The 27,389-nt window shown below is 40.1% G+C and overlaps 4 protein-coding genes across 4 annotated transcripts; 1 reads left to right on the top strand and 3 right to left on the bottom strand.

Moving 5' to 3' along the window:
- Positions 1-6,061: 6,061 nt before the first annotated feature.
- On the top strand, positions 6,062-7,944 carry LOC115684420 (cyclin-U4-1). The gene is made up of 2 exons (XM_030609148.2): positions 6,062-6,507; positions 7,445-7,944. The coding sequence occupies exons 1-2, from the start codon at positions 6,137-6,139 to the stop codon at positions 7,710-7,712; spliced, it is 639 nt and encodes a 212-aa protein (XP_030465008.2). The 5' UTR covers positions 6,062-6,136; the 3' UTR covers positions 7,713-7,944.
- Positions 7,945-10,984: 3,040 nt separating this feature from the next.
- LOC115684459 (uncharacterized) lies at positions 10,985-11,694 on the bottom strand. The gene has a single exon (XM_030609199.2). It carries the CDS (start codon positions 11,669-11,671, stop codon positions 11,186-11,188), a length of 486 nt encoding a protein of 161 aa, XP_030465059.1. The 5' UTR covers positions 11,672-11,694; the 3' UTR covers positions 10,985-11,185.
- Positions 11,695-14,725: 3,031 nt separating this feature from the next.
- Positions 14,726-15,337, bottom strand: LOC130139941 (uncharacterized). The gene has a single exon (XM_056317943.1). The coding sequence runs from the start codon at positions 15,335-15,337 to the stop codon at positions 14,840-14,842; it is 498 nt and encodes a 165-aa protein (XP_056173918.1). The 3' UTR covers positions 14,726-14,839.
- Positions 15,338-21,935: 6,598 nt separating this feature from the next.
- On the bottom strand, positions 21,936-23,033 carry LOC115684460 (receptor-like protein kinase FERONIA). The gene is made up of 2 exons (XM_030609200.2): positions 22,892-23,033; positions 21,936-22,626 (listed from the first exon to the last, which is right to left on the bottom strand). Exon 2 carries the CDS (start codon positions 22,491-22,493, stop codon positions 21,963-21,965), a length of 531 nt encoding a protein of 176 aa, XP_030465060.1. The 5' UTR covers positions 22,494-22,626; positions 22,892-23,033; the 3' UTR covers positions 21,936-21,962.
- Positions 23,034-27,389: the final 4,356 nt, after the last annotated feature.

The following is a 27,389-nucleotide window of genomic DNA, read 5'->3' as shown; positions in this document are numbered from 1 at the left end:
CCCTCACTTATAGAGAAGCTAGTGCTAATCCTCTTTCATAGCAAGCAATAACAAATGAGTTGCTTGACAAATCTCATACTCGGGATTTGGAAAATTTGCCTCCTGTAAGTCCATTGTAGGTTGTAAATAGGTATATAAGATTAAAACAAAGGTCAATGGCATTGTGGGTCACTACAAGGCTCGGCTAGTGGCAAAATGATTTACTTATGAATACGGAGTTGACTATGAATAGACTTTTGTTCCTGTTGCACGTGTTACTTCTGTACGTAGTCTTCTTGTTGTTGTTGTAGTTAACCACTGGTTTCTATTCCAGATGGATGTTAAAAATGTATTCCTAGATGGTGATCTTATTGAGGAAATTATCGTTCTTCTAATAAAGTGTGTCGATTATGCATAGCATTGTATGGCCTAAAACAAGCTCCTTGTACATGATATTTCGAATTTAGCTTTACTGTGGAATCTCTTGGCTTCAAATTTAGTCCCTATGACCATGCTCTTTTTGTTCAACGCACATATTGTGGTTATATTGTGTTGTTTTCATATGTGGACGACATGGTTATTACTAGCGATGATCATATTGGCATTTCAAAACTCAATCAATATCTCAGTCAATAGTTTGAAATGAAAGATTTTGGGCGACTCAGCTACTTTTTAGGCTTGGACATTCATTCAGATTCCTTTTATTATTATCTTTCACAAGCCAAATATGTTACTGATCTTATCTCTTGAGCCGGGCTCACTGATGACAAGGACCAATGCCAAAGATGGGACTTCTCTTTCGAATCCTACACTTTATCGACAACTAGTCGGTATTCTAATATACTTCACTGTAGCTCGACCTGACATTGCCTATGTTGTCCATTTTGTTAGTCAGTACATGAATGCGTCTCTTACGCCTCGTTTTATAAAACTATTGAAGTTTTATAATATTAGAGTTTCCCTCTCCTATCGCGTCTCACTAAGTAAGGAAGGTGACCACAATAACGACCAAGCTACAAAGAATGAGAATGTATAGGCATTTCCTCTTGTGATCATATTAAGTGTTATTTTGATTCTTTGAGTCATTCCATTTTTAAAATGAGGCGATGCTACACATCTTTAAAAACCTCTCGATAAAACTCTCTTTCTAGAAGATGTGTTTTCCTAAGCGAGCCCAAATGCCGAAAAATGAATAAAATGTATCTCCTGAAAAAATATTTCTATCGGTAACACTTTCTTAATCTGTCTGGCATTTATCTTTGCAAATTAGGTTTAAGTAAGGATGCTCGCGCACTTGACACCTTGTGGTGCGAAGTGGATCTGTTGTCGATACGTGAATCGAATCCGACGTCTAAAGAAGATACGATTATATTATTACTCACCAATTTGTGTCGGCGACACTTTCAATAGGACGTGCATCCATGGACTTCGGAGGTTTTTGTGTCGTTTGAACATACGTTTGACTCCATGTTTGGTTCCCCACGTCTATAGAGAGGAGGAGCCCCGGATTTCACAGCTAACCCTAAAAAAATAAAAATAAGTTATTGCCTCGAACATTCATCGTCATGATAGACCCGATTCTAATCGAACAGAGCCGAAAAAATAAGTTACCACCCGTCACTACATATGAATTTCTGATAGACCTATCAATCGAGTGAGTTGAGTCAGGTCGGGGCGCAAATGGTCCGATCCAAATAGACCTATTGAATTCGTTTTGACTCATTTTCATGCAATGTAAATCTAATGACCTCTACCCAACTCGATCCATACCCAGTCATACCCCACCTGACCTATATTACTAAAACACTTCTATATTTAACAAAATCCAGGAAAATCATATCCAAACTGAGGTGAGAGTGCGGAGCGAGTGAGCGCGAGATCAAATGAGGGCGAGAGAGAATGAAAAGAGAGTTATAGATATGGGTTAGATTTAAGTAAGTAATACCCATACAATGTTTAGACCCATTAAACTCATTTATGATTCATTTACTGAATATAGCTAACCCATAAAACAATTCGGCCCACCGTATATGAGTTAAACAATGGGTTTATGATCCATTTTGACAAATCTAATTTCTGATATGATACGGGAATATGATTGAAGCTCGAATGAAAATCACATTTTCATCGTACCCAATGAATTTCAAGCTATTCTACGAATCGCTACTTGTGCACTTCGGATTTGGGAAGGTACTCAAAGGAGTTGCCAATAATTTTTAAGTACGACTTTCTACGCAACAATACAAAAATATAAAGAAAATTACATCACGTCACAAAAAATTATGAAAAGTAATATATACAACCCCATGCGTCATTATTTATAGATTTTAAAAAATTTTAAGTGTTTCGTACTACAAAAAGGGAAAAAGTCACAAAAAATCTCAATCTATACCCACCGTGATATATTTATCTTGTACTTTTTTTTTACAGAAAAAACTCAAACTTGTACATATGTAACATATTTACCATAAACTAAAAAGTCCTAAACTTGTACCTATGTGATATATTTACCTTCCGACAAGGTTCCGTCAAATGTTTTTTCAGCTAAAACAACGTCGTTTTTATTTTACTTAAGCCATGTGCGTGTCATGTCAACATTGTTTGCTTTCTAACATCCATAAAGGTAGATTTTAAGGGTTATCATTGACAGAACTTTGACGTAAGGTAAATGTGTTATACAGATACAAGTTCGTGATTTTTTTGTCACAAAAAAGTGTATATAATTTAGGATTTGGGTTAACACTACGAAAAATCTCTTTTTGGTACATCCGTAACAAATTTATCCCGAACTATTTTTTGACCATAAAACACCCCAAATTGATACACATGTGATAAATTTACTCAAAACTAATTTTTTGACCACAAAACACCCCAAACTGGTGTACTTATGACAAATTTACCCCATGATAAATTAGATTAATACCATGAAAAATCATAAATTGATAAATCTATCCATTAAAACCTCAAACCGGCACATCCGTCAACTATCACGTGTCATCGAACTCAGCAATTTGACGATAAAATTTAACGAAATGTCATAGGTGTACCGGTTTGGGATTTTTTGTGGTAAAAAAATTAATTTGCGATAAATTTGTCACAGATATACTGGTTTGAGTTTTTTTTAATATTAACTCTTAATATTTTTGGTGTTTTTTTTCCTAAAAAAATATATTTTTGCTACGTAGGCTACAATTTAGTCCGTAAGCGAAGGGGTCACCGCCGCTAAAATAGGCAGGAAAGGGGACCCACCGCCTCTCGTCCCATTCACTATGACAACATGTGGGCAACAGCAACGACACCCCTCTCGTTTTTGGACCAACACATTCATCTGACTAAATTCTCCCATTATTATTTCTGGAAATTCCAGCTTATATATATATATTATATATTATATAATATATATTTTTAATTTGTGTGATAGGCGGATATTACGCCCGGGATGGACTCGCTCAAAATTTCGCATGGAGCGATCACATGGGACATCACATGGGCCTTTATTAGAACATAAGGTTGCATGAAACCAAAGCAATTCATGCACAACAGGGTTTTTGATTTAAATAAAATTGCTCTAATTTAAGGAAAAGAAATTGAAGAGAAAAAGACAATGTCGTGTTGTCCTCCTCAGGACATGCTTTGCTCCTGTTTCACTCCAAGAGGAGCATGGGTTCCAGGTAGGCAGTTGAATTTTATCTCCCCCACTAATTAATTATTTTTTTTTAAATTTTTGGGTTATTTTTTTTATTAATTGTGTGTTTAAGAAAATGTAAATATTGTACCACAAGATTCACTTATTTGAGGGGTACCACGGTTCTGAACATCTGGGACAGCTAAGATCCATTTGGGTACTCCTCCCTCGCCTGGCAGGAGCAGTGCTTTTGGTACAACTGTATTATTGAGTGTGCAAAGTTGGCATTTTTGTGTATTCAATTCATTTGGGGAATGGACAAAAAGAAGTGAATCCACAGGTTGGTGAAAATTCACTTGTTCTCCTCTTTAAGATGATATGTAAATGGAAAGTGGATGTCTTATAGGTCCAATCTCTATTACATGAAGCTCGTCTTTGGGTTATCTCATTAAAAAAAAACCATAAAGTTTTCGGATTTCTTTTCCTTACCGTCACGTTGGATTTTTAACGGTCATTGTGAACGGAACAGTAGCGGAAGGTAATTTATGTGCCCGTTCTATATATATATTACATGAAGCTCGTCTTTCGATAATCTCATGAAAAAAAAAAACCTAAAGTTTTCACCGCAGGATACGGACGCCGTCATTGCCACATCGGATTTTTAACGGTCATTATGGGTAGAACCGTGGCGGAAGGTAATTCATGGGTCACTTATATAAGTTTGGGATATCGGTGAGACGAAAAAAGTCTTAGTATTGATGTCTTTACAATTTCGGTGGAATTTCCCTTCCATTTTTTGCTCCCTCGGTAACCGAGAAAGAACCCTATCTCAATAGGAGAGATGCGGGATCGATGAAGCACCAAATAAAATAACTGAAAGTAATGAAAATCTTAGTGAATTTTCCCGAAATGATATCTTTACTATGCAGGGTCGAATCGGAAGGGCCTAGCCGTGGCATTCGACTTCCCAACTACTAGATGCCGAAAAGAGAGCCGGGGATACACTAATCGTGTTATAACGGCGTCTTAAATAATTCACGAAGTTCACGAGATATTTCGTCAATCAGATATTTACTTATTTATAATGGGTTTTGGAGAAATTTCTTGAATTGTGATCAACTTTTATAACTCAAAACCAATTTGCGCATGCCTTTAAATTGATAGCGACCCTAATGCTCTTTGACTTGACCCAAGTCGCAAGCAGCATGTGGGCGACGGGCCTTCTAAGTTCAAATTTACAGAGAGAAACGCAAGCTTTCCACATCATCATGAGACCATTTCCTTAGTGTCTTGATTACTTTAATGATGCCCCATAATTAACTCTAAAAATTCAAAATTCAAACCCGGAAAACAAAACCCATTTCCCAAATTTTTTCAATTTTTTTAATTTTTTTTTGGGCTGTTAGGCTATTTGGCCATCATGCAAATCACAGCAAAATCCAATTCAATGTCGCCCCAAATTGCTCCTCCAGATTCACGGACCACATGCACGATCGAAGCAAGAGATCGCGCCCTTCTCTTAGGGGTACGACACATGCAAAGATCTCTCGGCTCTTGTCATTTCACGACCCAAAAAAAAAACGAAAACGAAAAATTTAGGAAATGAATAAAAAATTGAAAATTGCACAAGGCATGAAAAGAAGCCTCTTGCAAAAAGTGGTCCCAACCAAGGCTACAATCGACACCCAACACATGATGGGTAATGGGGTATATGCCATTCCCATGGCCTAATCTCTCCCAATACAAGTACGTAGGAAGAAATAAATAAAAGGCTTTTCCACCCTATTTCCGACTTCCGGCACTTCTCTTTGAAATCCACCGCGTTATCTCGTCCGGGTCCCCCTCTTAATTTAAAATTATTTCTTACCCCGAATTTCGATTTCCGACACCAGTAGTAGGACATTTTTTTCGATTCGAGTCTCAACCCGTGAGAGATCACGCGATCCATTCGGGGTGGAAAAGGGGCAGCCCACAAATGAAACTCGAGTGTTATGAATGGTAAATGATGTACTTTTTTTTTTCCTTCCTCAATACAGATATTTGTGAGCACACAATGTGATTTGCTAAAAGAATAGTCCCCACACTATCTTGTCCTTTTCCCCTCACTCTCCAAGAGCCATTACACTACCCTCTTTTGCAATTTAAAAGTTTGAAAAACGCAAAAAAAAAAAGAAGAATAAAAAATAAGAGAAAACGGCGTGAAAAGCCAACCATGATTATATAATGCAATTCCAACTCAGACCCCATAAGCACTCGAGAGTTCGAGGGCACGGCAGCTCAAAACCCGCGGGACATGATCGCCATAATGTACGCTCGCCAGGGTCATTTTCGTCAAGATCGCCCAGTTAACTACCACCTTACCCCGTTCCGTAAAACCTTATATATAATAACTCAATCTCTCTCCCTCTCTTTCACGCTCCAATCAGTTCCAAAAGAAGAAGAGAAGCACGCCATGAGCTTCACGAGCGCCGGCAAGAATCATCACTAGGGACAACCATCGGCGGCGGCGCGGCGGCGGCAGCGGCACGGAACATGGAGGAGGAGGAGGGAGCCGGTTGGTCGATGGCGGATCTGGAGAGCCCGCACGCGATGCCCCGGCTCATCGCCTTCCTCTCCTCGCTGCTCCAGAAGGTGGCGGAGTCCAACGACATGGGCCGCCGCAAGATCCAGCAGCCGCAGAGGATCTCGGTCTTCCACGGCCTGACGCGGCCGGCGATCTCGGTCCGGAGCTACCTCGACCGGATCTTCAAGTACGCCAACTGCAGCCCGTCGTGCTTCGTGGTCGCCTACGTCTACCTCGAGCGGTTCGCGCAGCAGCAGCCCGCGCTGCCCATCAGCTCCCTCAACGTCCACCGCCTCCTCATCACCAGCGTCATGGTCGCTGCCAAGTTCTTGGACGACATGTGAGTTGTCCTCGACCCCTTTTTGCTGTCTTTGCTGTCAGAATTGGAGTCTTGGTGTGAATTCTTGATTTTCAACGTTTGAAAAAATCAGTCTGAATTCACTGAGCATTGCCCTTTTTCTTTGATTGAAATAGAGTTTTTGTTCAGAGGGAGTATGATGATTTGTGGATGCTTTGCTGATTCTAATTAGCTGTTCAACTTTCTAGGCACACCCTTTTATGATGTTTCTATCCATCTAAGGAATGATGGGTGTCCAAAAGAGAAAAGAGAACTAAAAATAGAAGAAACCAACTAGGAGAATCCACCAAATTTTGGAAAACTGATGAATGATTCATTAATCCCTAGTGGATGGCATTAAAAGGGCATTGCTTTTGAGTTGCATTTTCTCTCAAAGTTGTTAAGAAAACATGGAATGGAAAGGAACTATATATTTTCTCCTTTTGGTACAATATATCTCATAATTCGAATGTTTCGAATTTACTAAAGAAGACAAGTTCCCAAAAAATAATCCGTACACTTTTCAAGCATTGATCCATTTGGATTCGAATTTGGGTAACCGGTTTAATTTTTTTTTTTTTTTGTGAGACGATGATTGGTTTGAGGTAAATGTGTCATGGGTACCCAATTTGAGATTTTTTGTGAGAGAAAAATTAATTTAAAGTAACCATGTCATGAGGTATCAATTTGAAATTTTTAATGGTATAAACCCTATTTAAAGCCAAATTATACCAATTCAAGATCTAACGGCAAACACAACACCTCGATTTCGTGATACCATTGTTGAGAACTACTTATGTCTTGGTGATGTATATCGAGTAAAAAACAGAAAAAAAAAAATCTCATTCCTTTCATGCTACACATACGTAATTGTCATTGTCACTCTTGATGATAAAATTCCCCCAATTGACTCTTTTTTCTCTATTTTAATTTTTTTCAGTTACTACAATAACGCCTACTACGCAAAAGTCGGTGGGATCAGCACGATGGAGATGAACTTCCTCGAGGTGGACTTCCTCTTCGGCCTGGGCTTCAACCTAAACGTGACGCCCAGCACATTCCACACTTACTGCTCTTATCTGCAGCGAGAGATGATGCAGCAATGCCCTCCAAGCATAATGGAAGATGATGGCAGACCGCAGAAGCTCCACCTCATCTGCTTCAACGAAGACGAAGCTTCCCATCAGAAGCAAGAATTAGCTGTCTAGTTTTTCTTGATGTCTCTTCTTTTTCTCTTCTTTTTTTGGGTGTGTCAGCAATTAACATATTAATTAGACTTTGAGGTCGAGAAACGCTCTTTGTTTCTTTCCTTTTTTTTTTTTGTGGAGGTTTTCTTTGTGGGTTTTGGATATTACGAGGGCAATTGGTTTTGTACAGATTGAAGACTGCTTCTTCTTTACAGCTGGCTAATGAAGTCTCTTCTTCCATTTCTGGAGCGCAGCATTGATGTTCGGTTCTCTGGCTGGAATTTGCTGTTTATTGACTTAGTACACATGCCAATGTTTCCTAACTTGCATATGGTTGATGTGAGTACCACGTGGGAATCATCGAACTCAAAGATTATGATGCACCGAACTAAATGCAATGAAATTTAATATTTTGAATGTAGCCATTCACACCAAGTTAGTACACTAATAACTAATGTGACACACTGCAAACTGGTTTTCAAAGGAACGATCATATTTAACATTTAATACAAAACCTCGCACATTATCTAATGTATTCATTCATCATCAATCTTGATATATCTCGCATTATTCATAATTTTGCATAACTTTCGAGCTATTCCACAAAAAAGTGCATATAGATGGCCATGTTGAGGGGGTTTAGATCCGTCGTCTCCTACTAAGAACCCATCTATGGTCTCCGCTCATGAAATGACGTCGCGTGGCCCTCCATTTTAGCCTAAGCCTTGAGTTCCAAAACCTAGGGCAACGCCTCTAGATCTGGCAATCGCAGCTCGTCCATGGCCATGGGATTCGATGGCAAAGACGAGATCCTAACCGTCATGGATGAGGGGAAGAAGATGGATGGCGATGGCGGTGGTTAGTCGCGTAGCCTGTGGTGCGGGAGGAGGAGGGATTAGGTGCTAACTAGGGTTTGGTAGGACTTGAATTAGATGCGGTAAGAAACAAAGTAAAGGACAAGTGACGTGATGTCACGGCTGAGACAACAAATAGGTCCATAATAGGGGACAATTGAACCGCACCCATGTTAAGATAGAGTTCTTACCCGTCGATGTTCGTAACGATCCTTAACGAATGGATCCCTAATTTCTTTATCATTGTCGTATAAAAAAAATAGGAGTAAATCTTGTACCTCCATCATAAAGTTTTCAATTTTCGTATACTACGAAAGACAGAGAAAAAAATATAAAGGACAATTTACATATGTAGGATCCATCCCGGAGAAATCATAGAAACTGTCACAGAGCTGTCAAATGCTTGGAAAGAAATTGGTAAAAGGCAAACTTGAGTGGCGAATTGGCAAAGGCCTACTTCGTGACAGTTGACAGTGGGGTGTCTGGGTGCCCAAATTTATAAAAAATGAAAAAAACGAATTAGAAAGAAGACAAAAGAAGAATATATGTAATTATTTCTGGGGGGGTATGTTGTGTCGTGGCTATTTGTGGCACTTATTGCGGTTTTTTGTTTTTTGTTCTTACTTGACAGTTGTACCGATTCTCTTGCAGCCGACATGGAACATGGACAATCATGGGCAGCTTGGAACTGGTCCGGGAGCGAGAGAAAGAGACTGGCGTTTCATCTCTTTCTTGCATCTCTTGCTTGCACTTGGTAGTTAACAATGTTCGTTGACGTACTTAACAGCATGATTATCCCTAATCATGTTTAGCAAAACAACTTTGTGAGAAGACTTTGTAAGAGTGGCAGGGATCATGATGGAGCTTTTGAATACGGGGATGGATCCAATTAGGTAGCGAACGGGTACATGTGATCCGAGTGCAATGTTCAAATTTTCGGAGCTCTGTGAATTGGGAAAAAACTCGGTCGGGAGTTACATAGGTGGGAAAGGCGAAAATGAGTTAAGACCTTCTTGAGGCCGTCTCTTTCTGTAAGCTTGTGACATCCATTTGAGTGCTGCTCCTAGAAGTTAGCAAGAGCGACAAACCCATTTGTAAACACGCAAGAGAAGTGATTGTACTGAAAAGTAAAGGCATTTGTCTGGGCGAGAGACCAAGGGTACGTGCAATAGCCTTTTTGTGAACACCTAGCGGTGTGGTTTATCTTTTGGAGAGAGGATGTATTTTATTGTGTGTACAAAGTATCAGAATGGCTACTAGAGAGTTCAATAGTTACTTTGTATAAGGCGAGATCACTATAGAAGAGAGTCGGGTTTTGCGCGACAACAGATTCTACACTTATAATAAGGTAGTATTTGTACTCCAAAGCGTAAGTATTGGAATTTAGCCTATTTGCTACTAGAGTTAGAAGAGAGGAGTAGGCATGCCCAAGTCAAACCTTTATAAATCTTGTTTGCAATTCTTTTTTCCCTAAACTTATTAATTTCCGTTGCTTATATCGCTAGTTCAGTTTGCATATAGAAGCAATAAGTTCATTGGGTTAACGTCCATCAAAATAGTTAGATTAACAATTGATATTATAGAAAATTCTTTTTCCCATAAGATTGTTATACTTTGGAGATAAAGATCGAGGGCAACCACCGTTGGAACTAGCTTGAACGAAGACAACTCGATTACCCATCGTTTGGTGGAAAATGTGGATCACCATTCTCATTCAATCGATTCAATAGGAACTTCGGTTGATTGTGCAAAATGGACCCTTTGTGCCTATGAGGAATGTGAGTCCTCAGTCCTCTAATGCACCCAAAAAGGTGGAGTGGAGTTGTATGGTGGTGGTGGATGAAAAGAGGAAAGTTTATTTAAGTGCAAAAGCAAAGCACGTTCTCCATTGTGCACTCGCTTCACCCGAATTTCGTTATGCACAACAGCTAAAGAAATATAGAATCGATTAGAGGTCACTTATCAATTTTTAATGATTTTCTTAATTGTTGACGTGCTCAGACAAGAGTTTTTAGAGTTTCACTGGGGCCTAGCTCTTCTTGGTCCGAACGTCGGGATTACTTTCCTTGGCAGACCCGGCCTGAAATAGCCCGTGGATCGGGTCTGGTGGTTGAAGCTCTTTGGACTGCCCAAATGATTTCGGCCCAAATTAGATGAGCCCACTTGGTGAATTCAAAAATTAGAAATTAATGAGAAAAAGAAATAAAATTTGAGTCAATAATGCATTGGCTTTTAAATTCATATGGGTGCGCGAAACAACCAGCCCAAGCACGAGATGGTTCAAGTAGAATGTTTGTTGGCACACATTTCACCGGTCAAAATCGACGGATTTTCATCTAATTTATTTGAAAAGTCAACATCATTATCCACATTCCATATGAACTCATTCATACCGTTCCACTTCTTGTAATTTTTACAAGATGAACAACGAAAAAAAGAAAAGAAAAGATGAGACATTAGAGAATTTTTCACTAGCAAGCAAATAACATGTAAAATTGAAGAAATGAAGTTATTCCCTCAAGATCATCGCACTTTGTACAAGATCCTCAGAGCAAGATGAGGCTGAACATCACATTAGATGAACTAATCCAAACTAATAAATTAATTGAGACTAATGTGGCAGCTTCTAATTCATTAAGTTCACTGGGACATAGCCCACAGGTAATACTTGCCCATCTGGATGAGCAGCCTCAGCAGGAACGGCACGAAGCCGGTGAAGAGCAGCCACCGGAACTGGTCGGGGGACTTGGGAGTGACGGCAAAGACCGCTGAGCCGTATGTGACGGCCATCGATGTGGTGGCCACCACGACCTCGAGGAAGAACGGGAAGCCCCAGGTGAGGGAGATGATGAGGTTGATGGATGCCGCGAGCGCGAGCGTGTTGCACACCAGGAATATGTAGAACGGCCCCGTCTGGGAGGCGTAGATGGCCTGGCCGGGGACGCGGCCGCTGGAGCCATCCTGCCAGACGCCGCCGGGGGGGTTGACCCCGGCCTGAAAGGTCACAGCTGCGATGAGGGTGGCGACGACGAGCAGGACGTTGCGGACTTCGGGCGGGGAGTCGCGGCCCTCGTGGTTGAACAGCACCGTGATCCATTTGGTTGGGTTCTCTGGAAGGTTTGCCATTGGGGGAGAGAGAGCGAGGGAGAGGGGATACTCCTAAAATGATAAGGTGAATGGTTATGATGCTTTCTAGGAGATTTATAGTGATGCAAGGGAGGACTAGTTCAAGTGCATACTTTATTGGTCGTCGTGGTCAGTGATGGCTGTGTGACCATAGGAAGATTCTGTGAAATGTTTGGTCGTGGTCCGTACATGCATGCTTCATTGTGATTGGAGGGTTTGTCTGCTCTCAACCAATGTTGACAAATTCCAGTTCCTGTTCTGGTCTGGCCTTTTTCTTCCTTTTTTATCTTTTGTTTATTTTGATGTGGGGGACCTTTTGTAGGTGGAGAGTCCACTTATTTTGTAGCTCCCAGCAGTACATGATTGAAAGGTGACTCAGCTGCTGAAGCTAAAGCCAATCTTTGAAAATAGAGATGGGAGCTTTTGTTTGATATAGTTATTTGTGTTATAATTATGTTTAGAAGTGTCGAAACTTGTGTGTTTGATAGTACGTATTTTAAAACTGCAGAATCTGAAAGTTTGATAAGGCGGGCGCAAATCCTTTGTTGCCTACCATACGCCCACTCTCTATAGTGCAGTTGGATTTTTGACACGTGCCGCTAGCTATCAACCCTCTCCCTCTCTCTCTCTCTCAATCTCGATCTCGATCAGTTGCCGCTGCCACGATTGGCTAGCACCCACTTGAGACATCTTCCATCGAACTTGTGGCTGCGACTCTTGCCTGGTCAAGTCGACCATCACCTCATAACACTCTCTTTAGCTCCTATCTCTTTGCCATGCCACTAGATCTCAGCAAGGCCTTGGCGCTGCTGTCGAGACCTTGCTGCGATCTAGCATCACTTTCGAGATCTCGTGAGACTCGGCGGCGATGGCTAGATTTGGAGGAGAGGCTTCCACAAGTCTTATTTGATGACGATGGGTCCATCGCGGCCGTCAGGCTCGGTTGTGGCTGACGAGGTCGGCGTCGGCGCTGGACCGAGGCAAGGGAGACAGAGCAAAGGCATTGGAGTTAAAGAGAGATAAATGCGACTGTGTGGGGTTACAAAAGCAATGGAGGTTAAGACAAGGAAGGATTATCAATGGTGGTGGCGCTGAAGAAGTAGTATGGCGAGGGCCCGGTTGGGATTGGTTGTATCGACACGTGTCGGTCCTTGGAGCGTGCCACAGATGACGGATGTAAGCAACAGAGGAATCACGTCCAAGATAAGACGGCTTTCTAAAATTTGCTATAAGAACTGTAGTTGTCACAGGAAAGTTGTAACGATGATTTTGACCTTACTCCGATCCGCATATACAACTTCTAAGTTACACCGAACCTCTAATTATGCTGTGGAGTATATTGGTACCATCATAATTTGAAACACATTAGAGTCTACTATAGAAACACTCAACGATCGAGGGCTTGCTCACTCAACGGTCGCAAGCGCCACCTCTGTGATCATAGCGGTAGCGTGAAATGGCGGCCCTAGCCTCGGGCCACCCCAGATCTAGGGTCGCTTGAGGCTAGCAGCCTCGGATTTGAGGTCGAGCAATCCTAAATCTGCAGCCTCATGCACGACCCGATTTGGCCATTCTATATATGTATATATATACAGAGAGAGAAAGAGGACAACGACGGAAGGAACTAGGTCAGGCATGGTGGCTCAAGGGTCGCTGGGCTCGTGTAAAGGGATGGGGGTGATGACGGAGAAGGTGTCAACCAAATGCTCAAGGGATAAATTTAAGATGTATGTTTAATCTATAAATTTAGAGGTTCCCAATCCTTTAGAATACGTCGTATTTGGTTCGTCATCATCTCTAGACTAGACGTAGAATCATCCATATACTACGTATGTACATCATGTAAATCATATGATTGAAAATTATTTTTCTCACCGCATCTTAAGGCCACCAATGCAACAACCTCTTGACAACATCAATTGCAGAATAAATAACATACATACATCATGTAAATATGATGCTTCTACTAGAGCTTTATAAATCCTTAACTCAACAAACCAATGTTGTTTGAGTGGGCTTCTTCTAATAATCATATGTATTCAGTTGGTTTCCGTGTAATCAAAAACTAATTTTTTTTATTTTTATGAAAAGGTTTAGGAGGAGGGGAGTTTACCCCATGTCAAGACTAGAGCATACCGCAACCTAAAAGGTCTTATCGTGAAGGGTTAATATTACGAAAAATCTTAAATATGTACACTTATAACAAATTTACCTTTTTGACCATTAAAAATTCCAAACAGGTACACATGTGACAAATTTACCCTAAACTAATTTTTTGACCATAAAAAACCCCAAACTGGTATATCTGTGACAAATCTACTCTTCGTTAAATTGGATTAATACCACAAAAAATCACAAAATGGTACACATATGACAAATAGAGAGTAAAACCCCAAACTGGTACGCCCATCAACTGTCACGTGTCATCTAACTCATAAATTTGACGGTAAAAGTTAATGAAAACTAATTGAGGGTAAAATTATCACAGGTGTATCAGTTTGGGATTTTTCAAGGTTAAAAAATTAGTTTGGGATAAAATAGAGAGTAAAACCCTAAACCGGTACACTCGTCAACTGTCACGTATCATCCAACTCATAAATTTGACGGTAAAAGTTAATGAAAATTAATGGAGGGTAAAATTGTCACAAGTGTACTAGTTTGGAATTTTTTAAGGTTAAAAAATTGATTTATGATAAATTTATCACAGATGTATCAGTTGAGGGTTTTTCGTGATATTAACCCTATAGTGAATTTACAGGTGAGATTCATACCCGGGTAGGGAGTGTGAAGAGCTTGAGTCTTACCAACTGAGCCGACCCACTTTGGTCGAAAACTAAAATTAACAAGTCGTACCATGCACGTGCTCTCCGTAGTTTGTCCTACGAAGCTGACAAAAATTATATGTCAAAGAAACATCTTATTAGAGTACAAAATCTTAATGATATTCTTAATTATTTTGGTGAATTCAAGATAAAAAAAGAAGAAGAAAAAGAACAAGAAATAGAATTCGAGTCAATAATGCATAAGCTTCTAAATACATACAAGCTCAAGCGGGAGATCGTTCAAGTGGAAAGTTTGTTGGCACACATTTATCAAACTGTCTCACCATTTCATTATTTCTCAAATTAATTATGCGTTCGACCAACATCGACCAATTTCCGACACGCATTACTTGCGCCTCGGGTTGCAACACTTGCCCATCTGGATCAACAGCCTCAACAAGAATGGCACGAAGCCAGTGAAGAGCAGACACCGGAATTGGTCGGGCGACTTAGGAGTGACAGCAAAGATCGCTGAGCCGTACGTGATGGCCATCGACCCGGTGGTCAGCATGACCTCGAGAAAGAACGGCATGCCGCAAGTGAGGGATATGATGAGGTTGATGGAGAATGAAAGCACGAGTGTGTTGCACACCAGGAACACGTAGAACTGTCCTGCCTGGGAGGCATAGATGGCCTGGCCTGGGAAGTGGCCACCGGAGCTTTCCTGCCAGACGCCACCGGGGGGGCTGACTCCAGCCTGGAAGGTGACGGCTGCAATGAGGGTGGCAACGACGAGGAGGCGGTCACGAGACTCTTTCAGGGGCTCTTGCTCCCGACGGTTGTCCTGGCGATTGAACCACCACTCCTTGAGCGATTTCAGTGGGTTCTCTAGACGATTTGTCATTTGGAGAGAGAGAGAGAGAGAGAGAGAGAGAGAGGATTGTGATGATGTTCTCTAGGAGATTTATTTGGAGTGAATAATGAAGGACTTGTTAAAGTTAAAGTTTATACTTCCTTATCATGTGGTCACTATAGGAAAAGTGATGGCTGTGGCAACAGGAAGGTTCTGTAAAACGTTTGGTCGTGGTACGACAAGCATGCTTTACTGAAATCGGAGGGTTTGTGCTGGCCAAGTATATTTAAGAAGCTCAACCACACTAAACGCATTTTAGCTTCTGTTCTGGCTTTTTTTCTTTTCATTTTATTTTTTGTTAATTTGATGATGACTTTTTGGAGGTGAAGAGTAGCCGTTCATGATTGGGAGACGAGTCAGCCGCTTAACTTAAAGACATTTCGAGTCAGTTGCTGAACTTAAATTCAGTCCTAAACATATTATATGGTGGCCAATTTAGTCATATACATTTTAATTATGCCAATTTAGTTCTAAATATTTTGATAATTTAGTTTTAAACTTAGTCCTTGAGGGATTTTTAGCCAAAATTACTCGAAATAACTACATTGGCAAATTGTTAAAATGTTTATGATTATATTGACAAATTATCAAAATGTTTAGGATTAAATTGATACAATTGAAAGATTAAAGACAAAATTGGGTTGTACAATAAGTTTAGGACTAAATTGAAGTTTAAGATTGAATTGGCCGCCGTACAATAGGTTTATGATTTTTTGGACAATTAATCCTAGCTCCCTGCGGTACATGATTGAGAGATGAGTTAGCTGCTGAGCCTAAGCCCAATCCGATTTGAGGAATTTGTTTTAGCATCCTATCCTTAACTATGGAATTAGGAGCTTTTGTTTGATATTATTATGGTTGTGTTATAATTATGTTTAAAAGTGCCGAAACTTGTGTGTTTGGTAATATATGTTTTGAAATGGCAAAATCTCAAAATTTGATAGGATGAACGAGAATCTTTAGTTGCTTATTATACTCTCACTCTCTACATTGCCGTCAGATTTTTGACGCGTGGCGCTGGTAACGCCTCCTCCCCCCTTTCTTTCTCTTTTTGGTGGCATTGTGGTGGCGGCGACGGGGGAGAGAGAGAGAGAAGGTTGACATGTGTCAACCCTTGGAGTGTGCCACAGGTGATGCATGTAAGCAACAAAGGATTCATGTCTAGATAAGATCGCCTTCTAAAAACTATTATAAGTTTCTTCAACTGTGAGGAGTTCAATAACGTTCATATTAATAAATGCATTTGATGTAGGAAAGTTGTAGTAATATGTTTAATCAGTTCTAGTTATTTAGTGAAAAATGGATAATTTGAAAAATATTTTCTTAAAAATGATTATTTATATCGCTTACAAAAATGAATGAACAAAAAATATTTTCCTTATTCATTTATTTAGAAATAAATTGTTGTCGATAATCAAAATATTTTTCATTGGCTAATTATTCCAAACGATACAATCAATCAATTTTAGAAAAATATTTTTCAAATTATTCATTTTTCGTGAAATAAATGAAAGATTATTATGAGCATATAGTTAGGATACTACTTCTAATTTATATCTAGCCTTCAGTAAAGCTGGAGTATATTGATACCATCATCATTTGAAACTGATAGACCCTACCATAGATAGTCTAGACTTATACACATATTTCATACCATTTATAGGTACCACTCATCGAAAAGTTTATCCATGAACCTGGAAGGCATCAGTGGACTTCACACACATATTTCGCTGGTCTTATGGCTATTCGAAATATACAACATGATCTATATCAATATGTTATTCAAGATCAATCATAAAACTTAAAATTAATTTGTTCGCGGATGAGAACATACTTTGTCCACGAAATAGTTAGTATATTAAATGACTTTTAAGAATAGGATGGAAATCCTCTAAATTTAATGATTAACTTTACCCGATAAAGTTACCCAATCGGACCAAAACACCCTTGACTTTAAGTAAATCATGGCACAGATCCAAACAAGCATAAAATACATTCCTCGACTCTCCTCTAGTGACCATTGCACCATCCATCTCTGTCGCGACCCTCTTTTTCAGTCGGGGGGAAAAAAGGAATGGGTTTAGGTGGTATTGCCCAAAAAGGCGGACCGATGGCCCATCGATCTAGGCGTGAACTCTCCCCAAGTTCATACCCTGCGCAACGTTGGATTTCGTTTTAAAATCCTGATAACTTAAGTATTTCTAGAAGTTGCCACTAGCCTATTGGGGTCGGCTAGAAACCAATCAAAACGCGGGAGTGTTGTCTCGATTCCTACGTAACCAGAGATCAGGGTCGGGGACTTGTTTACGCTAACATTTCTATTAGCGCCCTTTCGGTACCTAACTTGAGAGTGCGTTATCTAAATGGTCACACAATCTTGATTACCAATTATGGTCTTAATGTATCAAAGCCGCTAAATGTCAATGCAAATGTTTTTTTTTGTTTTTGTTTTTAATATCTAAACTAGTCCTAAACTAATCTAGAAACGAAATTAACACTCAATTTATTGAAAAGTAGTACGATAAGTAAACAACCAAGAAATTGAAATGGCTTGAAAGTAAATGCGGGAAACGGGAAAGGAAAACTCGATACGAGTCGGCCAAAATATTACATGGCCTTGTTATTAAACCCCGCGACAGGACCCCCATGAGTGAAGTGGGAATTTATATATGCATGAAATTACTCTAAATGCATGTAAATACGATAGAGAATTCTAATCTACAAAAAAAAGATTATTTACAAAAAAGGTTATAACATACTAAAATAGCACTAAATTAGGAAAATGACTTTAGAAAATTAGGGAAATTTTTAAAAAGCCATTTTTGCCCCAAATTAGCAGTAATCTACATTTTAAATTTTTTTGGAAAATTTAATGATTTATCATTTTTAAAATTTTTTTTTTAAAAAAATTCACTAAACCGACATATGCTTGATCTACATGAATATGGACCAAACCAGAACATGAATATCAAAACAACCGAGCTCGGATCAACAATATCAAGATCGGAATATGGTTTGGACATTCCAACGAACACTTGGCGTGCATTTAAACAACTTCACACGCCATATTCATGGTCTTCAACTCCGCCCATGAGCATTTAAAAGAGGAACTAAAACATCGAGGTTATACTATTGCATGCATAGAACATAATAAGCTAGAAATTAGATCCTAAAACACACAATAACATAACTGAAATTAGCCCCAAATGTGCGGGTCTGACTTGTTTTGCAAAATCTGGGTTTGAACCCAGGCCAAGCAAACAGGTTGCATGCCCAGATTCAACCCCTGACACTTATCATCTACGAGACATAGGGGAAAATAAAATTTATCCCAATAAAAATAGGTAACATGAGCTTTCAAACCTGATGAACAAAACAAAGAATGATCAACTACACACCTCAAACTAATCTCTCAAATATGCCTTCGTGCATGATCCACGTTTAGCCATCCATGTGGTGCATATCGGCTCAACTTTTTGTTCGAGTTCTAAGCAATCTCAGGGTTCACACAACGGTTTAAGGACCAAACCAAGCTGATATATACATCATTTGGACTCACGTATAACATTCATCAAGCTCGTGAAGACAAATAATGCATACAAAGGGGGTAGCAAGTCCAACATGTGGGGGCTCTTGAAGAAATTTCAACACAAATTTCAGCATCAGAAATCAGTTTTCTAAGCTAGTTTTCCTCTCGATTTTCCGTGGTTATACCATAGTCCAAATTGAACAAAAATACATCTGGAGTCCTTACCTTGCTTCGTAGTTTCTTTTTGAGGTGGCTCTCAGACAAGGAAGCGAAGAAATCGTACTCTGAAGGCGACCGGAAGTTGGCCTCTTCAAGCTGGAAAATGGGATCTGCAACAAAATTACTTACAACGAATGTTTTTGTTGGTCTCAAAAACCAGACTCAAGAACGTCTTTTTCCGACTAATTTAACACCAACGCAAACTATATGTATTCTAGTTTAGTTCCCAAGTCATGGATTTCCTCATATGTTCCTCATGATTCTGAAAAACTCTCACTTTCCCTCACCAGTAACCATCTGACTTCAACACTGGAAATTTTCTGGGCTTCTATCCTGACCCGAGAATGGGCTGCTTTTCGAGGGGGTTTTGGGTGGCTTCCCGACATCCATTTGGGACGTGAGACATATGGTTGGAAAGCTCTTGGAATGGAGTTTGACTCTCTAGTTGAAGGTTTTGGCTAATTTTGGATTGAAGTTCGTGAAAATCTCATTTTTCTCTCAAAGGGTCAGTCTGGAATTTTTGAGCTGATCTCCTCTTTGGGTTGCTTCTGGTGGTGTTTTTTCGGGAACGACCGTGAACCCCCCGTCGTGTCTCGCCCCTTTCTTTGTTATCCCTCCAAAGAACGTGCTTCAAAGATATTATCCACCGAATCCAGCAAGATTTTAGTCCATGATTGCCCACATACCAAGCCTGCAAACTGAGCTTCTTCACCAACTCTCTGACCTGACCAAATTCATCATACTTTGCAGCTGCTGAATGGGCAGATTTGACTGAGATTATCACGTGCCTTCAGCAGCTTATCTCTGGTAAATCTTTGTCCATTTGCACTCCTAATGATGGCCTCACACCTCGGTCAGATTTCATGCTGATTGGGCAGCTGAGTAGAATATGGTGGGGCCACGAAGTTGACTACTCAGCAGCCTCAAATTCAGACCAAATCGTGGACTCGGTTTTGGCGACCGGTTTAAGTCCTTTAATCCGACAATTCGGCTGATATTTTTGATCAATTGGCAAGTGGATGTGTATTAATTTTGGACTCTGATCATGCTTTGCAGTTATATCCGCCCGATATTGCAAGAAAGTCCCTCAAAGTTAGCCATTTTCTTGCCCGAGAATGTCCGATTTGAGCCAATTTAGTTCTTTTGGCTTGATATGATCAATTTGACCTTGCCCGTGTTCAATTTCAAGCTTGATTAGGGGTAAAAATGATGATTTAAGGGGTTGGGGGCAAATTTTACAAATTTTGCGATTTGGTCCCCCAACTTTTGGAAATTGCATTTTGGCCCCAACTTGCTGGTTCATTTGCAATTTGATCCCTCAGGTCTCGGCTAGCTACACTCAAATCCTTGGCCCTTGCTTTTCCTTTTTTTTTTTTAGTAGAATAATTCCAAAATATTTTTTGTGGAAAAACAAGTTCCAATTTTTCGAAAATGAATTTTGAGCAAAAAATTTAGGTGTCAACAATCTCGCCATCATAACCGACGTCACACTGCCTATCTTGTCTTAGCACTACACAAATGTGCCCTGTTGCGCATCGAATTCTCTCTCTTCCCCCAGTCCGTCGGTGAACCAGGCTTAGGGCTTGCATACTCAACGCTCAAAAGCACCACCACCTATGTAGTCGCAGCGACATTGTGAAACGGTGGGCCAAGCCAGGGTTGCCCGAGGCTGGCAGCCTCATATTTGAGGTCGAGGAAACCCAAATCTGGTGTAGCGGCCTCGTTCACGACCCAATTTGGCCATTTAGAAAGAGAGAGAGATGGCGGAGGAACTCAGTCGGGCAACGGCGGCCCAAGGGTCACCGGGCTTGTGTAATGGGATGGGGGCAAGAAGATCTGTTAGACAAACTCTCAAGGGATAAGTTTGCAATAATTTGAGATGTAATTAAGTTTACCCCATAAATTTTGAGGTTCCAATCCTTTAGAATACGTTATATTTGCTTGCCATCATCTCTAGACTAGACATAAAGTCATCCATATACTACATATATGCATCATGTAAATCATACGATCGAAAATTACTTTTCTCACCGCCATCTTAAGTCCACCATTGCAATAATCTCTTGACAACATCCATTGCAGAATCACCTATACATCATGTAAAACTGATGCTTTTACTTCACTACAAAAAAACGCCGGATTAGCGACGATTTTTGCGACGGAAAAAAAGGCAAAATCCGTCGCAAATCGCATTTGCGACGAAATTAGCGACGGAAAAAATTCCGTCGCTAATAGGTCGTTGCAAATTTTTGCGACGGAAAAAAATTTGTCACAAAATTAGTCGCAAACTAGCCACGAACACTATCCGTCGCAAAATTCGTCCCAATTAATTTGTCGCAAATTAGCCACGAACACTATCCATCGCAAATTAGCCACGAACTGTATTCGTCGCAAAATTCGTCGCTAAACGAATTTGCGACAAATTTTGCGACGGAAAAAAATCCGTCGCTAATTCGGCGTCGCAAAATTTTGCGACGGAAAATATCAATTTTCGTCGCTAATTTGCGACGAAAAAAAATTCGTCGCAAAAAATTCGTCGCAAAATTCATCGCAAAAAATTCGTAGCAAATTAGCCACGAACTTTATTCGTCGCAAAAAATTCGTCGCAAAATTCGTCGAAAATTAACCACGAACTGTATTCGTCGCTAATTGTCCGTCGCAAAATTCGTCGCTAATTATTCGTGGAAAAATTCGTCGCAAATTAGCCACGAACTGTATTCGTCGCAAAATTCGTCTCTAATGTGCCACGAAATTTTTTTTTGATCTCTAAATTGCAACGAAATGTTTTGTTTTTGTCTAAATATTGCGACGAAATGTATTCGTGGCAAAATTCGTCGCTAATTTTTGATGAATTTTTTTTTTTGGTCATTAATTTGCGACCAACTGGTCCAGCGTCTGCCTCTCAACATTGACCGAGTACTCCTTCAAAACATATGCAAAGTTCAAAGCCTCCATCGTTTGGGCCACACTGAAGTTCTTCAGAAGAGTATAATCCCCAGTAGAAACAGAGAATATGGCATTGGACGCTTTATACGAATTGTACGAAGAGGGATAAAAGTACAACCGGACGAACTTCCGACCGGATGCCACGGGAAAACTGTAAGTAAAATTAGACGGGAAGATCCTCGCGGTCATGTACGGGACTTGGGGCACCGAGGGGTCCTGCGTGGCGGCCGCGGCCGTGATCGAGTTCGCGGTGGAAGACGAGAACTTGGAACCGATGTCCGAGGTCCACACCCGGCCATCGGTATCGGTGGTCTGCAGATCCGCCCCGCAATTCAGCAGGATCTTATCGGTGGGCACATAGTTCGTCCCCAAAACCACCGCCGCCGCCAACGACGCGGACAAGCACAGAAACACCAGGGCCGCCCCGGCGCCGGTCGCCGCGGTATTCGTCATCAACCCCCAAAAAAGGCACGAGATTTAGCTTAAACTTCGGAACAACTTTACTTCACTCCGCTTCGAGATCCCGCAAAAATCCTCCGCCGGAAGAACGACCCAACAGCGAGACGCGATCAGCTCATGACAGGACCTGAACGAGACAGTCGATGGAGGGGAAAAAAACAACACACCCATCAGCTCGAACCTCCCCAAGTTCCTAAATTTCACAACAAGAAGAAGCAAACGAACAGACCCAGAACTCCAAAAGCACACGGACATCGAAACAGCAGAACGTCAAAATGCAACCTCCGGAAGCCCAAAGACAAAGAACAGCTAAAAGAAACGAAGGGAGACACGTGGAACTGCACCTTGATGGCCGATGATGGAGCGAAGAGGGGGGAATGCGAGGATCTTACCTGAGCTGGAGCAGCGGAGAGGGGGACAGATCGCGGCGATTCCTCGTTGGGTCTGAGGAGAGATCGCCAGGCTGCAGAGATCAAGAAAGAGAGAGAGAGAAGAAGAGGAAGAGGAAGAGGAAGAAGATGGAGAAGGAGCTGAGAAGGTCGGAGCAAAGGATGTGCGCGCGAGGAGGAAGAAGAAGAAGAAGAAGAAGAAGAAGACAAGAAAAAGAAAAAGGAAGAGAGAGAATGGGGAAAAAGGAGGCGGGAATTTTTCTTTTTTTTTGCTCAAATGAGCGGAAATTTTTTTGTCAAATCCGTCGCAAATTTGCGACGGACGACTTATTTTCCGTCGCAAATTTGCGACGGACTTATTTTTCCGTCGCAAATTTGCAACGAATTTTGCGACGGATTCCAAAAATAAAGGGCATTTTTCAAATCCGTCGCAAATTTGCGACGGATTTATTTTCCGTCGCTAATTTGCGACGGAAGTGATCTTCGCGGCACATGGCGCCCATTTTTTCAAATCCGTCGCTAATTTGCAACGGAATTAGCGACGGAAATGTTTATACCGACCAATTTTTCGAATCCGTCGCTAATTCCGTCGGAACCTTGAGTAGATATGCTTCTACACTTTTACATACAATGACACATTACTCATATTTGGCGAATTAGTAAATGTCATAATCTAATTCGTCTAAGGGCGGCAAGTCTGGTGATGTTTTTTTTTTTTCATTAGAGCAGCGGAGGAATGTCAAACAACTACGGGAGGTTGTTGCGAAATGGGCCGATGTGACTAGTATTACGAACACTGTGGAGAAACATGACTAATGTGGATGTCGTTGTTACAAACAGACTCGATTGACGCTTTCTCAAATAACAATAGGGCTCGATACCAAGTCAACAATGTGATAAAAAAATTAAGAGCAAATATATATATATATATCATTGTCAAATGAAGAGTACACGAACCTATTTATCGGTTTTATAGGATGACCATCTAAAAGGGAAATATCAATTACAATCAATTAAAGGAAATATAGGGAATCTTCTAAATATTTCTCTAATAGAATGCATGCCCTCTATTCACTTATCATTCGAATGTAACCCTTTAGGAGTAATTCATCTAATTGGTTAGATCAAATTGGTTAGGTCTAAATGAGAATATCTCTTTTATATGATCTCCTATAGATATCCCCATATAGATACATTGACTTTACATTTCATACATTCACCCGATTCCGATCTATTTGAAAATTGCTATAATTTATTTACCCATATATTTACGCATACATAAGAGCTACGTGCGGAGGAAACCGCCATATTCAACTAAATAGATATATGTGTTATCTATATCTAAGTCTTGAAAAAAAAGAAGATAAGATTTGCACCTATTGAATCTAAAAAAGCTTATTTGGGACGAGAACATTTTAAGAGATTATCTAATATCTTGAGTTTATAATAGATCTTCTTATCTAATTTGAATTTGTAATATCTAATCTCTCTTAGAATTGGACATGTAGCAAATCGTCCAATCTCTTTTGAATTTGAACTTGTGACAATCATCCAATTTAGTTTGAATTTCAATTAATAATTGTTAGTTTGCATTAGATTGATTTCATTAGGCAATATTTAGTTTGTCTTGTGATGGAGTATATTCCTTATGTAGTCCTCGTCCTTATCACGAGAGATTGAGACATGGTAATCATCGTGATTAGATTTAGAAGAACTTAGGTTTAGTTTTAGAACACTACAAAAAAACAAGGTTTTAGCGACGACTTTTGCGACGAAAAATTTGGCAAAATTCGTTGCGATGGAAAATAAATCCGTCGCAAATTTGTGACGGATTGGAAAATGCAATACAATTTTTGGAATCCATCGCAAATTTGCGACGGAAAATAAATACGTCGCAAATTTGCGACGCATTGGAAAATGCAATACAATTTTTGGAATCCGTCGCAAATTTGCGACGGATTTTGCGACGGAAAATAGATCCGTCGCAAATTTGCGACGGAAAATAAATCCATCGCAAAATCCGTCTCAAATTTGCGACAGATTTATTTTTCGTCGCAAATTTGCGACGGAAAATAAATCCGTCGCAAATTTGCGACGCATTTTGATTTCGTGGCAAATTCCGTCGCAAATTTCGTCGCAAATTAGCGACGAAAAATTCCCCGTCGCAAATTTCCGTGGCAAAATCCATGTTTTTTTGTAGTGCTTGAGCTTTATAAATCCTAACTCAACAAATCAATGTTCATCGACCAAAAAAAAAAAACAAACCAATGTTCTTTGAGTGGGTTTCTCCTAATAATCATTTATATTCAGTTGGTTTCTGCTTAATCAGAAACTAATTTTTTTTATATGAAAAAGTTTAGGAGAAGGGGAGGTTATCCCATGCCAAGGCTAGGGCATATCACAGGCATAAAAGGTCTTATAATGGATTTACAGATCGCTTACCAAAGGGGACTGTCGGCGTGCTAGTTGGTCATTCCAAAAAAATGGATTCGAACCCGAACATGATGTGCGGAGAGTTATCTTATCAGTTGAGCCAGCCCACATTGGCTAGAAACTAAAATTAACAAGGCCCGTGACAAATCTAGTTATGTAGAATGCTTTCACCATGCACGTGCTTTCCGTTGTCTATCCTATGAAGCTGATAAAAAATTATATTGACAATATAATACAATATAATGACAACAAGGAAACATATAATTAGAATACAAAAATTAATGATATCCTTAATTATTTTAAAAAATTCAAAGTAAAAACGAAGAAGAACAAGAAGTAGAATTTGAGTCAACAATGCATAAGCTTCTAAATTCATACAAGCTCAAGCAGGAGATCGTTCGAATGGAAAGTTTGTTGGCACACATTTATCAAATTGTCTCTCCATTTCATACAATCTCAAATAAATAATAGGGAAAATTGTCCAAAAAGTCATAAATCTATTGTACGGAGGCCAATTCAGTCATAAACCTTTCAATTGTGTCAATTTAGTTATAAACCTTTAAATTGTGCTAATTTAGTTCTAAACTTTTCAATGATTTGCCAATTTAGTTCAAAATTTTTTGACGATTTGTCAATGTAGTTCTTCCGGCTAAATATCCAAATAATAAGTTTAGGACTAAATTGGCAAATCATAAAAAGGTTTAAGACTAAATTGACAAATCATCTAAAGGTTTAGACTAAATTGACACAAATGAAAGGTTTAGGATTGAATTGGCCGCTGTACAATAGGTCTAGGACTTTTTAAACAATTATCTCAAATAAAATGTTTACGACCTACATCTAAAATATTCATTTCTGCAATATCGGCCAAGGGCGATCAAAGACCTTAGCGAGAATGGCACGAAGCTGATGATGATAAGCCACCGGGGCAACTCGGGAGCGACAGCGAGGACCGCTAAGCCGTATGTGATGGCCATCAACATGCTGGCCAGCAAGACCTCAAGAAAGAACGGCATTTCCCAGGTGAGACGGATGATAAGGTTGATGGAGAATGAGAACGAGAGCGTGTTGCACACCAGGAACGCGTATAATGGTGTCTTCTGAGAGGCATAGATGGCCTGGCCGGGGACGCGGCCATTGGAGCTTTCCTGCCAGAGGCTGCCGGGGGGGCTGACCCCGGCTTGGAAGGTGACGGTTGCGATGAGGGTGGCGATGACAAGGAGGAAGCTTCGGATTTCGAGCGACCCAGTGGTCTTGATCAGCGTCCTTACGTATTTTGACGTGTCGTTCTCGAATCCGCCTGAATTTGCTGCGGTCTCCTCTGCCATGGGGTGGGGGTGGTGGGGGGCGTGGAATTAAAATGTTTCCTTATATAAAAAAGAAGGTGGATTGTGATGATGTTGTCTAGGAGATTTATTTGAAGTGAATAATGGAGGACTTGTTATAGTTCAAGTTTATACTTTCCTTTGGGGGTGGGGGGGAATTAAAATTACTCCTAGAATAAATAAGAAGATGTTCTCTAGGAGATTTATTTGAAGTGAATAATGGTGGACTTGTTAAAGTTCAAGTTTATACTTTCCTTGTCATGTGGTCACTAAAGGAAAAGTGATGGCCGTGACAGTAGGAAGGTTCTGTAAAACGTTCGGTCGTGGTACGACAAGCATTCTTTGCTGAAATTGGAGAGTTTGTGCTTGCCAATTATATTTAAGAAGCTCAACCACACTAAACGCATTTTAGCTTCTATTCTGGCTTTTTTCTTTTCATTTTATTTTTTGTTAATTTGATGAGGACTTTCTGGAGGTGAAGAGTAGCAGTTCGTGATTGGGCGACGAGTCAGCTGCTTAACTTAAAGACATTTCGAGTCAGCTGCTGAACTTAAATTCAGTCTTAAACATATTATATGGCGGTCAATTCAGTCATAAACCTTTCAAGTATGTCAATTTAGTCCTAAACATTTTGGTAATTTAGTTTTAAACCTAGTCCTTCAGGGATTTCTAGCCAAAATTACTCGGAATGACTACATTGACAAATTGTTAAAAGGTTTATGACTACATTGACAAATTGTTAA

Source organism: Syzygium oleosum, unplaced genomic scaffold (genome assembly GCF_021117445.2).
Source record: "Syzygium oleosum isolate NSW1041296 unplaced genomic scaffold, Sole_v2.1 Sole_v2.14, whole genome shotgun sequence".
Lineage (NCBI taxonomy): Eukaryota > Viridiplantae > Streptophyta > Magnoliopsida > Myrtales > Myrtaceae > Syzygium > Syzygium oleosum.
Note: the sequence above shows the minus strand (reverse complement) of the source record. Positions and strands in the feature narration are given on the sequence as shown.

What these genes read in the sequence shown, in the direction of transcription:
- LOC115684460 (XM_030609200.2), bottom strand. Translation starts at nt 22,493, where the DNA reads ATGACGAATACCGCGGCGACCGGCGCCGGGGCGGCCCTGGTGTTTCTG.
- LOC130139941 (XM_056317943.1), bottom strand. Translation starts at nt 15,337, where the DNA reads ATGACAAATCGTCTAGAGAACCCACTGAAATCGCTCAAGGAGTGGTGG.
- LOC115684459 (XM_030609199.2), bottom strand. Translation starts at nt 11,671, where the DNA reads ATGGCAAACCTTCCAGAGAACCCAACCAAATGGATCACGGTGCTGTTC.
- LOC115684420 (XM_030609148.2), top strand. Translation starts at nt 6,137, where the DNA reads ATGGAGGAGGAGGAGGGAGCCGGTTGGTCGATGGCGGATCTGGAGAGC. An exon ending in GCCAAGTTCTTGGACGACAT is followed by an intron (nt 6,508 to 7,444) that starts GTGAGTTGTCCT and finishes AATTTTTTTCAG; the next exon opens with TTACTACAATAACGCCTACT.